The sequence below is a fragment of the Nesoenas mayeri genome, assembly GCF_963082525.1.
Source record: "Nesoenas mayeri genome assembly, chromosome: 4".
Classification (NCBI taxonomy): domain Eukaryota; kingdom Metazoa; phylum Chordata; class Aves; order Columbiformes; family Columbidae; genus Nesoenas; species Nesoenas mayeri.
Window position 1 is genome coordinate 51,114,690 of NC_137540.1, and position 14,305 is coordinate 51,128,994.

At 38.4% G+C, this 14,305-nt stretch overlaps 1 protein-coding gene across 1 annotated transcript in view; it reads left to right on the forward strand.

Moving 5' to 3' along the window:
* Positions 1-313: 313 nt before the first annotated feature.
* GABRG1 (gamma-aminobutyric acid type A receptor subunit gamma1) overlaps positions 314-14,305 on the forward strand; it is a gene marked incomplete at its 3' end in the record, with an annotated part of 48,709 nt that continues 34,717 nt past the window's right edge. Inside the window, exons 1-2 of the mRNA XM_080344128.1 lie at positions 314-605; positions 13,437-13,585. Coding sequence (XP_080200254.1) covers positions 514-605; positions 13,437-13,585 — 241 coding nt within the window. The 5' untranslated portion in view covers positions 314-513. The remainder of the gene's footprint in view (positions 606-13,436; positions 13,586-14,305) is intronic.

Genomic DNA, 14,305 nt, shown 5'->3' on the forward strand with positions numbered 1-14,305 from the left:
CGCTTCTCCTCCCCGCTGCGGGTCTCTGTCTGGCAGGGCCGAGGGGCTGCTTCCCAGGTTGCAAAACGCCCTCCGAGTAGCTTTAAAAAGAAAAATATTTAATTATACATATGTAGCTTTAGATATATATTTAACATTGTATATATATTATATATAAAAGATCTATTTTATTTCGTTATTTGGAGAAAATAGCTAATTAATGCCACCCTTTCTCCCAAGCATGTTTCCCTTCTCGTAAAGGAGGCTCCACCTCTGCTAGGGACTGATTCGCCCAGCAGTTTTTAGGATAATTTATGGAGCAACCTGATGAGCCTATTGGGTGAGTTGCTCGGTCCTTGAAGAGTGGGTTCCTACCTGTTTGGGGTTTTTTTCTTTTTTTTTCTTTTTCCTTCCCCCCTTCCCCTCCCCTCCCTCTGCCTGCTGTGTGCCGTGGGGGGACGGTGGGATTGGCAGGGTCGCTATTCCCCAGCTTCTCCGGAGAAAACTCGTGAAAGGTAGAGCGCCTTCACGCCCATGGATACGTGGGGCGGCCCCGCACCCCGCTGGAGCCGCCGCCGCGGGGCCCGGCTGCTGCTGCTGCTGCTGACCGTGAGGCTGGGAAGCGGGTGAGTACGGCGGGGACCTCCGCACCAGCCCGGGCCGCCCGCATCCTCCGGCCGGCTCTCGGCTCTCTGCGCGTTGTGCCCCGGGCTTAGCTCGGGGGATGCCGGCCGGGCTTGGGGAGGGGGAAGGGAGAAGGGGAAGTGCGACGCGCCGCGAAACTTCAAAAAAAAAGAAAAAAAGTCCCGGTGCTGTGGCGACGGCTCCCGCGGGCGGCTGCGGGGGAAGCCGGCACCGGCAAAGTGAAACTTCTGCCGCATCCCGCTTGTTCGCTGAGCGAGTTGGTGAGTCTAGGCTTAGCTCGGTGCAGGGAAAAGCGCGTCCCTCCCGGCAAGAGGGCGGCGGGGCCGGGCCGGGGGGCGGCCCGGGGCTGGCGGGGCAGCCCCGCACCCCGAGTTGGGGCGGCGGTGCGGCTGCTGCCAGCGCAAGGAGCTCCCTGCAGCGCCGGCACCTCCCCGCTGTGCTTGCCCGACCTCGCTCCCTCGCCAGTGGCTGCTGAGGGAGGAGGCTGGAGTTTCGCTGGCGAGCGGCTGCGGCGCTCATGACTTCTTTGGAAGAGCCTGGTCCAGCAGCTGGTGGAAACGCGAGGGAACGGCTAGTGGTGCTAGTACTTTTTCACTGTGCTGCCCGTGCAGCGGGGGGACATCCTGCACGGCACCGGCTTGTGCCTCTGCACCCCTCGGGAATGGAATTGGACCCATGCGTGGGATGGTGCCGAGCAGCTGCTCAAGTCCCAGAAGTTAGAAACGTGCATTTTAGGAGAGTTACAAAACTGATCTGAAGGGCTTTGAAGAAACAGCAGTTTGGTACTGTTGTGTAAAGGTGTCATTGGTACCCATAACAACGTAACGAAACGCAGGCTGAGCATTCAACTGCATTAATAATTCAGACCTAATGTGAATCATTCCACAGGTTATACTCTCATAAAAATCACAAGACAGTACTGAAAGGGTATTTGACTCTTGCCCAGTGTGTCTTTATTTTTAATGATAAACCAAATTATCATTCTAGGAGGATATACCAAATGTGTAGTATGAAGGCTAGTAAAACAAGAAAAAAATTCTATTAAACATTTTTTTGAGTCCGACAGACTCTAGACCCCTTCCCCATACAGAATGATAATTTATCAATCTGTGTGAAGTGTGTTAATCTTGGCTCATCTCTCATCTTCAGAAGGCTGCTGTGTTATCCTGTTGATAGTCAGAAACACCACTGATCATATTCTTCTTATTCTGTGTCTTTGAAAACCTTGGCATATTATGGAAATATTTTTCAAAAGCAGTGATGGAAATTATACCAGTGCAGCTGTGCATCTTTAGAATGTTTCTTAATGAACATATTGTACCTCAGGTACGAAAGAAATTATCAAGTGATTTGCGAGAAAAGAATCTGCATGCTAATTTATCAGTTCAAAGCCTTAGTTACAAAGGAGGAGGACTAGCTAAAAAAAAAGTTATAATTTTTGTTTGTTTGTTTGTAAAGTGTGATTGTGATTACAGGACTAGGTGTATATTATTATGTATACATCTCATTAGCAGTAGCATTTATAAATAAGTTCATAAGAAGTCTTCAGTGAGAAAAAGAGGTAATTTACGTGCATTATTTTATTTTGTGCTAAAGAGTATCTCAGATAAAATGAAACTTTTGGTATAAGTATCCATGTATCTCAATCAACTCTTTTCCAGCTTGCCTTGCATTCAGAGATTACATGGAAAAAAGGTGGCTGTTGAGAGATTTTTCTCTGTCTTTTTTTTTAAGTGACCACAAATTGACATGTTTTTGAGATCCTGATTCTCTGGTATGTAGTGCATTACAATTCAAGGATGTTTGCAGAGAGCTCAGGAGCTCTAGGGCCCTTTAGCAGCCTGCCACAAAATAGGATGGAAATATTATTTTTCTGATTCTTTGGATGCATTTCTGTAGTTTCAGCCAAAGCTTTTCCTTGAAGTTCAAACTGAAACACAGAAGTAAGGGCTTTCACAAGAATAAACCAGGCTGCACCAATTCTGGCTGTTTTTCCAAAAACATCCTGAAGGAACCAGTCCACCTTTTCAACACACATGTTTAAAAGATTTCAAAATGCATTGCTTCTAGTGCATTTATACACAAAGTAGTTTGTGCTGAGCATGAGTAAAATTGCTTCAGTTATAACAAATGGAGCTAAAGCCTAAGGAAGAAAGTTTGAAGTTGAGTCCAAGCAAGAGTTCATCCTTTTAATGTATCACCCCAAAAACTGTAGCGTGGCATTAGATCAAACTTCTTTCGCCACAGGGATTCATAGCAGTTGAACTCTGTCACACCAAACAGTTGTTTTCCCCAGTTTTGCACATGCACCACAAACACACCTGAATGGCCAATGCACTTGATGTAACTTCACAAGCCAGTTTCTTGAAGGCTTGTTTCTGTCAAGAGCTGTCATCTCGTATGTAGCAGAAGTTGGTCTGTGAGCCTTTCTGTAAGGTATATGCAGGAAAAGAGTAGTTACCCAGCAGTCTCTTCGGTCCTAGATGTTCAGCAAAACCATTGTTCTTGTTGAGCTAAAATAAATAGATAATTCATAGGGAGAACATAAGAGCTGACAATATAATTAATATTATTTCCTTAGTTTGAACCATACAGGTACAGCATGGCTGTAGCATTTCTTCTAATTTATACTGCTTTAAATGCTATGTGCTGGTCAGCATTCCTGAAAGTCTATTGTAAGCTTGATAATTTTGGCAATATCTTCTCTTTAGTTTTGTAACCTGATGTTCTAAAAAGCAATTGTAAATGCTCCATTGCATTGTAACTGTCATCAGGTGCAGATGTCAACTGATATTTTCTTTTCCACTCTAAGGTATCTCCTAGGAAAATACTTATATAATATGGCCTATGTTTTCTTCTTGTATAAATTACTGGATCAGAGTTGAGCCTGTCATAACAACATGGGTCTCTTAATGGTTGATAATAGTGATTTGCTGTTTCATTTGAACATCTGTGATGTTTATTCATTATTTTCCTCACTCTTATGTCCGTTGTTCATTTGACAGTGAAGAACTTGTTATTTAGTGGTTTAAACTACTGTTTATTTTATTTAAACTTTATTAATATTTTCTTTTGTTAGTATAAAGGTTAATGAGACATAAGTGTTAAGAGATACTCACATTCTTTACACATAATTTTCTTATGGTGGATTTAAAGGAAATCTTCAAGCTATGGCAATATATTAAAAAAAAAAAAACCCTCTCATAACAAATTAAACTACATTTTTCATTACTTTTAACATTCTGTTTTTTAAATATGCCTGATGTTAAATAAAAACACCCTTGCTACCAATTCAAACCTTTCTGAGATGGATAGAAAAGATTACAGGTGAGCACTTGTTGACATTGGTCAACTGTTTTTGTGGATACAGAAGTGAATTACAAGGGGGCTGGGGATACTGTGATTTTTCTTTGAAGCTGTAGAGGAATCGTAATAAACAGGGTTGAACAGAACACCTAGTTTCTATGGCTAGTAGGTAGGATTACTTAAATGAACTTGCATTTGCACTGTTTGAAGGTGAATTGCCTTGGCTTGTGCTACCATATATATATTTAAGAAGTCATGTATGTTGAACTCATATACAACCAAATGTGAGTATCTTCCAAGATGGGCAAAGAGCCATTTTTGTAGTAACATTTATGAGAGAAGAGTATTAGGGCTTTTTTAGTTACTTGCATAAGCCTTTCTTGCACTGCATACTCAATTGAGCATGTACTTAAATAAAATAATGATATCATAACTTATTTGGTAAAAAGTAACAGAGTAATAATTATAAGAAGTAACAAGTAATAATTATAAATGACAGTGTGTAGCATACTAACAGGAACCTTTCGAAGGGTGGTGAATGACGGTGCCACTAACTTTTATTTCTTACCGATGTCTTTGAATGGTAATAATTTGTAAGGAGTAATTCAGATGCAATTGAATTAACCTGGATATGACACAGAAGCCTCAATTTTTGCAGTTTTACACAGGCAAACAGTTTTAATAAGGCTGAAAATAGCGTGATGAGTTCAGTCGCCTGCTGGCCTATGTAAAAACTTGATTCTACATGTCTAAACTTAAAATGGTAAGTTAATGCAACATTTAACTAATAGAGGTGACTGAAGAGACTAGAAAGGTCAGCAGGAGTTGATCTGGAACAGAACTTGCTTCAAAGAAGAAAATCTTAGTGATATGGCAAAGATGGAAAGAAATAGTTTCTAAAATATGCTTTCATTGCTGGATGTTCTAGTCAGTAGGATCTGTTGTGATAATTCAGTCTGATATCAGAATCATCAAAATTGGAGAATTTACCCTGGCTTCTGAATCAGGTTTATGGCTTCAGTATAATTGTTGTAAGTCCTTGCATAAAAGCTTGGAGGAGGAGGAATTTGATGAAGTATTTTACATTATTTCTAGTTGGAGGTGTCTGTGGCTTCCAGCTAGTGGATCTTCTGACTTCTGCTAGCTGAAAAAAAGCCTGATATTTTTTCCCAGTACCACCTGCTACAGCTGCCTCATCCACTGGATCCCATGTCCATCTCCTTGTGGGGAAATCCAGGTCTTGGTTCATACCTTTGGTTATGCAGGGCAGCCTCAGGCAGCCAGATCCATGGCTGCAGTGGCTCTTGGGGAATGGACTGTGGTCTGCAGCCAGCTGCAGTTCAACAGGAAAGCCACTCACCAAAGCTCTTTCTTACCCTATGTACCTCTGCTGAGTTTTACCTTGAGTAGAGCCCAGAGCACCTAAAATGAATCCTGGAAATTCTTAAAGGAATCAGCATTTTGGTCAGAAGATATCCTGCTGACTTTTTCTTTCCAGACTAGTCTTTCATGACGTTGTAGATTATTTGCTTAGAGAAACCTCCTCACCCCTTGGAGATGAGAAGCTGCAGTGCAGTTCTATGTCAAGCAGTTGTTGCAGGATGAATGATCTAGTCCAAAAATCAAAGTTTTAGACAAATGTGTCACAATTTGCAATACTCTACATGGAGTGGAAATTTCAATTGTATTTGATTTACCCATGTCATACTAACTATTGCTAGAAGTATTTCCCTGGTATCTGTAGTTTAAGAGGCAACTTGGTAGCAGCTTCCACTTTTCTCCCAGATGAGTAAACTGAGCTTGTTACATTTTTTCAGAAAATATGAAGTTGTTTGTTTAACCATTCTATAAACCTTCTCAATTTTTTCTTTGAATAACATACCTAAAAATAAATAGATTATATAAATATTAGCCTCATTAATGGCAGGTACACACAGAATATTGCGTCCCTACTCCTGCTTCATACTACTGAGATACTCTATGTCAGGATTAGCCACGGTACTACTCTGGTGTACCTCATATACTTTTTACTTTCTACCTTGATTCTCAAATCCTTTTCAGTTTCACTGCGTTCATCTCTGGTAACGTATGAATGGCTAATTCTGTGTTTCTAAATTTATATGCACTTATTTTTCTTGTTTTCAGGAAGGCAGACAGACATAGTGAAGAGGAAAGATCTGAGGTAACATGAGTTATGTCACCTTTGGATTAAATTATTTGAGGTCTTTAAAAAATTGTTAGTCCTTTCATCTAATATGGTTTTCTTCTTATTTAAGGCAGTATACCAAAGGGATTAAGTCTATTTATTATTAAGTCTTGTTAATGTAAGATTATGGTCCAATTTATCTTTCGGAATAGAGTTCAGCTGGATGGCATTTATATTTTATATTGGGAAAAACTTGTATTTTTTTGTATTAAGTATTAATTTAGGTGGCTAATTCTGTCACTATAAGCCATGGCATTTTTTTTTTCTTCACTGTCCAATGCCATAATTTATATGGCAGAACAAATTATGCAGATTCTTTTTTTTAAATGGAGTACTAGATCTCACCAGCATACAGTCATAAAAAATGTACTGGATTGTATCAGACCTGCACAAGTCAGCTATGGACCTGTACCTTAGGTTCTTGCTTTGCAATGAGGGCCATCCAACTGATGGCCTGCAAGTTGCATCCAGCAGGGAACAACTCTGACAGCCATAAATTTTAGTCACTATCTGACAAGATGTTTAATACTCCTGTTGTAAAAGAGGTGTTATATTTAAAACACAATAAATTACAGCATAGAAGAGATAATCTTGCTTGCAGAGAGAGAGAGAGAGACAGCAAGCTTTTTATTACATGGTTTAGGTATTTCCACTAACCCTCATGGGGTATATTCACCTCTTTGTATGATTATTCATTTATTTCATTGACCTTTGGATTAGCCCATCAATGCCTAATGGCAATTACAGTAAAATTCCAGTAGAACCCGTTGACCATTTTCCTCTTGGGCACATATTGTCATCATCTAGTTATTGTAGGCTTTTTCTGTGATTTTAAGTCAGATTCACCTGTAATCCACGATTATGGTGTGGAGTTCAATGCAAGTCTCTGGTTGTGTTGCTGCCTCTTTCTATACATATTTCTTTGTGTCCTGTGGGAGGAGACTGATACCTGCTCACATGTGTACCAGACCTTGGAATTATTTCAAATAAGCTTGTTTTTGTGAAGGGCTGCAGTAGATTCCTAGTTACCTGAAGATTTTGCAGGAAAACACAATTCTGTTGGAACCAATGTTCATATTAGTATGTTGAAGTATCTTAAAGCACTTAAAGGACTGAAAATGCCTCTTAAAGGAATCACAGAATCACAGAATGTTAGGGATTGGAATGGACCTCGAAAGATCATCTAGTCCAATCCCCCTGCCGAAGCAGGAACACCTAGATGAGGCTACACAGGAAGGCGTCCAGGCAGATCTTGAATGCTTCCAGAGTAGGAGACTCCACAACCTCCCTGGGCAGCCTGTTCCAGTGCTCTGTCACCCTCACTGAGAAGAAGTTTCTTCTCAAATTGACATTTTAAAGTTGCAATCTAACAAAATTGACTTTGCAATTTTATGAATGTTATAGTGACTGTGGGATGGCATGAAATTAGGGTAACTACTTTTTATTGAGGTTATGGTTAGCATTTATTTATGTTAGCTTTAAGTCTAGTTCCACTATGAAAAGTGCTTCTTGGACCAAGGCACTTAATCCATCATCAGTAGATCAGTTCATTCTGAATTTGATGACAATAAACCTTTCATCAGTCAAGTGTAGACAGAGATCTGCAGATTCTTCAATGGGCTGCTGGCATGTGGCACATAAATTTGTGTGTCTTTGTGTGATGATCTAGTCTGAAACTCCCAGGAGAGCTGATACTTCTGTGGTTAGTACATGTTTCAGATATCCAGAGAGGTGATACCTTTTCATCATCATATCCTTCCTTAACAGCTTGGTGATATTTAATGTCCTTTTTCAGTTATATCTACTTATGCTCTATAATTTGCCATTGTTATCCTTTTATCTTCTGTTCTCTGAATCTCCACTTATTCCCCACTGTTTGGTCTGGATGGACAGGGACTATGGCTATTTACATTTTCATAATTTGATTGCATGGTCTGGCCTAGACCCACAAAGAAGGTAAAGCTTACCAACTGAGAAGACTTACCAGTTTACATTTCTAGGTTTCATTCAAATCCATCTAAAATAAATTGTCCTAAGAATTTTAGTGGGTTTACACTTCAGTTTCAGTCAAGGCAACACACATTATCTGAAAAAGTATTTTATCTTCCCGATAAATTTTATTTTTTAATTGCATGCAATGGCTGGAAGGCATTTCTTAAAAACATTTTGTAGAGGAAGATGAATGTATATTCACCTGAACATTTTACAACAACAAAATGCTCTTGATCTCTAAGATTAAAATATAATTGGCAGAAGAGCCCCTACTAATTTTTCAGCTAGCATTAGAAATGTTTGTGCTAGAAAAAAGGAAGGACCTACTTACTATGTGTGGGAGAAAATGTCTCTTTTAGAGATGTACTAGAGTCGAAGCTCTAATGGCTCAAAAGAGCTTGATCGCCTGATGCTTGTAATATGTATTAAGATATATATTAAGATATCACAAGTCTGAGAATCTAGACCTTAAATATGTAGCCAACTCTTTTCATTACAGGGAATGAATTGCAGAGGTACCTGATTTTATTCTGTTAGTGCTATGATTGTTCTTTTTTTTTTTTTTTTTTCGTAGCAAAGCTTTACTTATTTAACATGAAGTGAACTTCTTTATGTAGCATATCCTAAAACTCTGATGTTTCTTTCTGTAGAAGAATTTCTAATATTTTTTCCACGCTTTTCCATTCTAATTTTACTGCCGACTTAATGTCCAGAATCATCCCTTCAGTAAAAACTCAGGGAGGAGTTTCTGCTGCTTCTTCAGGAGTCTATGGGTTCCCCACAATCAGCCTCACTTGTAGGACTGGGTGGCATTGGGTGTGTTGACTTGGAACAGGAGCCTGGAAATGGACAACTAAATGAATCCCTGTCTGTGTTTAAATACTCCCAGCTACGCTATATGTGTAAAACTTTGATATGCATGATGCAAATAGCAGTAGGAGCACTTTCATCATATCTTTTATTTTTCTTCAGTTCATTACATTACCGGACAGATGTTCATTGCAACTTAAAGCTAGTCTGATTGGTTTTCCTCTTATTTAAAGGAGAACAAAGGCCTATGGTATTAATGCATGAATATAAGCTTATTGCCTGATGTTGAAAAGACTTATTTAGTCATAAGTCACTTGTGCTAAGGGATTTATTAGTTATGGTAATGTCTCCAATTAGCTGAAGGACAGAGAGCATAATTAGGGCACTTTTTGCCTAATTACTGTTAACTGTATACATGAAGTTTACTGTTGAATTTATGAGGCTTGCTGAAGTGTTATAACAACAAGAGTGTTAAGAAATTAGGTCTCTAATTTATAAAATAATTAAATTTAAAATTATCACCTGCAGTAATAGATGTGAAACAGTGTAGTGCCGTGGAACAGAAATGTTTTAATGTTTGATGTCATATTTTTTCTAAGTCATTGTCTCTACAGACATTCTGAAAAAGACCTACTCAGTGAACTTTGAAAGAAAAAAAAAATTACAGTAAATGGAGAAAGGGTCAAGTATTATGTTCCATGTATAATGAAATAACCTTTAGATGAACTTGGAAAGGAAAGGAATTCCTCTTTAATTAAGTTTGCTTTTCTTCCTGGGACTGTGAGATAAAGGGGAAAGTGCTACTGTTAAAGTAAGGATGGAGTTAATTGACGTTAATCTTCCTGGGTTTGTTAGATTTATTTTAACTGCAAAGAAGTAAAAAGGTGCTCAGCCCAAATTACCTGTTGCTAAATATTTGAATGGCATACCTGAATTTAAAATTTTATTTTCTGGGTTGGAATGAAGTTTGCTGTCTTCTGCCTTTCCTTCTACCCCATTCCAAACCCTGTGGAAAAAACTGGACTTTGCCATGTGAGACACACAGAAACTTGGGTAAAAGGTCAACAGCTTTGAATTATCTTGTTTTCCAAAGTAAATGTTTCTTTGAAGGATGTGGTTGAGCATCCTCAGTTAGATCCTGGTAACACTGTCTCAGCTGGTCCTGCCAATGGTGTAATTCTGAAGGGACTTCTACCTGTGAAACCGAGTGGGTTGAATCTATTTAGTGTGACAAAGATCAGTAATTAAGATTCCTAGAAATGAACAGGAACATAGTGTCTGTCCTGTTGCCTTTGTGTGTCTAGATGCGCTTTTTGGGGAGTTTTATGCAACTCCCCCCAAAACATCTGAATTGAGAATGCAGAAGGCTTCCAAATATTCTGGTCACTTCCTTTCTCCAGCCAGCATCATTCCTGTCTTATCTTAGTCCTCTGACTGCACATCAGAGGCTATAGCTTAGGAATCAAAAGCATAAAACTGGATGCCATCAGTGCTGCCAAGACATTACAGTCTTTATTTCATACTCAATGGTCTTGAGCACATTCTAAAGACGAGTTAAAAAGATGGTATTCTGCCAGCAAGGTGGGTTAATCACCGTCAACCATCGGGGGCCAGTAAGATAGGAATGGAGTGAGAATGTCTCCTTGTACTGTGTGGAGCAGCAATAGTCCAGTTCCTCTGCACTTGGTTATATTAGTTTCTGATTTGCGTTGGTTCATTTGCTGGTTTAGCTAATGGATTAGAGAGCCAAAAGTTCTTGTTAACCCAGTGTACTGGTGTGGAAGTCTAGTGTATTTCTTTTCTAGCAGCTGGCAATTTTTTCAGTGTGTGATGTTTTCTAGATAAAACTAGAGAGTTCCATGTAAATAGTAGGAAATGCACATTTTAAGCCAAGACTCTTGTCAGACACTAATTAAAGAAATGTTGCCTCTAATAAAAGTGCCTCCTTAAGGGAATTTATTTAGTAGTGACTGGAAAAGCTGTCAGATGTTGGAATGGAATTGTCCCTTCTCCCCTGGTATTGCATTATTAATAGCTTTCTGTAAGCTCTTGGTGTCCTTATCTGTATACCTACTTGTAGTTCAGAGTTTTAAAATTTGAGGGACAAGAGGTTCTGCAATCAAGCCTTTGGCGTGACTCTTGCACTTTTCATTTTGGCTAAATCTATGCTGTTCTTAATAGCAATGTGGAAAGAACATGAAAATGGGATAAAATTGTGTCATCATCACTTCAAATTCTCTGCAAATAGTTGGGTTGATCCTGAGAGTCGAGTGCCCTGGGTCTGTACAGAGCTGTGGTAGTTTCAGTGTGCTTTCTACTTCTATGGGATGGAAGACAAAAAGAGGAAAAGATCAGTTTTGTAGGGGGCATGTCTTTTTCCTTAGAGAGAAGCTTGTAAATTAAGTTTTATTTCTCATCATCTTAATGTACCTGGGGAAAGAGTGGCTTTGCCTCTGCACTCTTAGCAACCGTAAGGTAATTTGTATTGTAACTAGATGACATAAAGTGCAAGCAGACCAAAAATACATTTAAAAAAAAAAGCAGTGTGGTAACAAAACATGAAAGAGGTGGCAATAGGTAGCTGTGAGGGAAAAAGTGTGTACATTTGCAAAACTTAACTTCCTGCTTCTTTTAGTTTTCCCATTAGTAAGATCCTCCTGATGGGAAATGTTAAATATTTAATATCTAACATTTCTATAACGTCTATGTAGCGCATTAAAGATTAAGTATTTTATGGCGCGTTTCAATTTAAAAGAGTGAAAACGCTTTTCAGACTATTACAGGGGAAGCTGTCAGCAAACCTTGTATTTAGATTACATATTACTTTCAGCTGTAATAGACTCTTGTGATTTGTTTGCAGCAAGCTAGGTATGAAAGTCCTGATATCTGAGCAGTACCTTTTGTTCATCCTCTGGGCATCCGTTGAGCTGTGGGAACCTCCCTATTGCACTTCCCAAAATAAGCAGGCATACCAAAACCACCGAGCAGTTTCTGCAGCCATGATAGTCTTGATTTTTCAGTGATGCTTGCTAGGGTTATCTCAGAGGTGGTGCGAGGTCTTACTGAATTTTGGTGCTTTCTTACAAAGGAGTGCAATAAAAACCAAGCATGCCTACTCCATCTCTGTCCTTTCCTGACTTTTTCTGTCCTTTCCCCATGAAGGTGTAGTATCATGTCCATGTGTAAGATGCTGGTAGTCTTCATTCCTGTGGGAAATTTACTGAAATATTCCACTCTTAGTTTTGGGGGCAGTGTAGGGCCGTGTAATTTAGAAGCCCTTAAATACCTTTCTAATAATACAGCAATAATATTTTTAGTTTTGGTGTACAATACAAATTGGTATGAGGAGAGTAATTTAATTACTTTCTTTTCCTGGAATATCTGTGCTTATGTTAACATTGGAACTGATTTATATGGATTGCATACATTCTGTAATAATCGCTAGCCAATGCCCATTTGTGAAGTTGTGTGACTGTCAGAGTTACTGTCATCAGTCTGATGCACTTTGCTTGACTTGAAGCCCATAGCAGTTCCCTGAAATAAGCTGGATGAGTAATATAGATCGCAAACTTTAGCACTGGAGGAATACTTAAGTCCACACTCATTTGATTCAACTGGAAAGAAAACTGCTTTCAGGCATTCTTTGACCTTTCGGTGATATCTGAGTGAATCTGCAGATGCAACCAAGGTATTGTGATTTTTTTCTAATGACTTAGTGATTAACTATATATTGCAGCTTATCTAATTAAAAGATAGGCAATACATGAATGTGTAAATGTTTTCCTTGTACATTTATTTCATCTTCATAAAATAGGGAGCTAACAAATGATCTTCTTAACTGAAAGGAACAGTACAGCGTTTTAACTATACCACATATACATGCAGATACATAATTGACACACTAATGCAGCTTCTATGAATGTTTAGTCATAGCACATGGATGTAATATTTGTTTGCTTCCTTAAAATTTGAATGGAGTTGAATAAGTGTATGTCTTATTTTTTTTATATCATAGCTAGAATGGAGGTTACTAGGAAGGAGATTCTATTAATGTTCTTGACACCAAGATGTACCTATTACCATGATTGAGCATCTCTTAGAAATATTAGTACCACTACTTGAAAGTAAAATATATGTAGAGAAAAGCTCGAGAATTACATTTTGTGTTTTAAAACAGGAACAGGCTGGCTGTAAGAGGATGCCTACTGCTGTTTTTCAGGGTTTGAGTCATGGCTTGAACTTTTCCGTATGGGTGATGTGATAATGCCTCTCTTGACATGTTTAGTAGCTTACACTCTCTTGGTGTTTTAAATAGCGGCCTGCCTCTTTCTGTGGCACCAGAATACATTTGAATTTTTACAAAGTACTCTAAATAGTCTTCAATATTTTATCAGTTTGTTTTCTCTTGTATATTTAGTTTCACTGTTTGTTTTTGTGGTCTTTTTTCTAACTTTTTTAAAATTTAATTTAATTTTTTTTTTTTATTCACTCACCATAGAGCTGATAAAGCAGATGATGAGGATGATGAAGATCTAACAGTGAATAAAACATGGGTCCTTGCACCAAAGATTCATGGTGGGGATGTAACTCACATACTGGACTCCTTACTTCAAGGATATGACAATAAGCTTCGGCCAGATATTGGGGGTAAGCCCATAAAATAATTCAGTAAGTAGAAGATGTGAACCAGAGATGGTGTACTTTTTTTTCAAAGATGGCAAAAATCAGCTTAATGCAATTTCTAAAATTTGGTATAGCAAGATAAATATAACAGCAATAAACTGGAATGGTTTTCTGGTTTTATGTTCTATACATAAGTAGAATTTTTATGTTCTATTTACAATTTATTTTTCTTATGCAGAGTATTGCTTTTTGGGGACAGAGAATGAATCATTAAAAGGCAATTATAATTTGCTTTGTTTAACTAAGATCTTCTGACAGAAAGAAATGTAGATATAAACCAGCCATGGTTATTTAAAAAATTGATCTTTAGTCTGCAGGAGTTTGTTAAATAATTATTTGTAGATATTTTTACTCTTATTGTAGAAAATACATTGTAAGTGTGTATTTTGAGCAAATTTAGCTCAACCCAGTTCTCTTCTTCCCTTGGCTCAGATTTTGGAAAACTTCAAATGAATCCAAAAGATATAACTTAAGACTATATCTTTTCTAGAGTATCAGAAGGAAGACTGCATTACTATAGATTAAACTTTCAAGCTATTAGGAAGGTGGTTTTGTCTTTCAATACTCAAAATATCAGTTTGCATACACCTGCTAAGTGTAAATATTTGGAAGAATCTTCTGTTGAAAACATGGAACACATTAAGCCTTGCCAGTTCTTGTACACCACAGACACACTGGATCAAA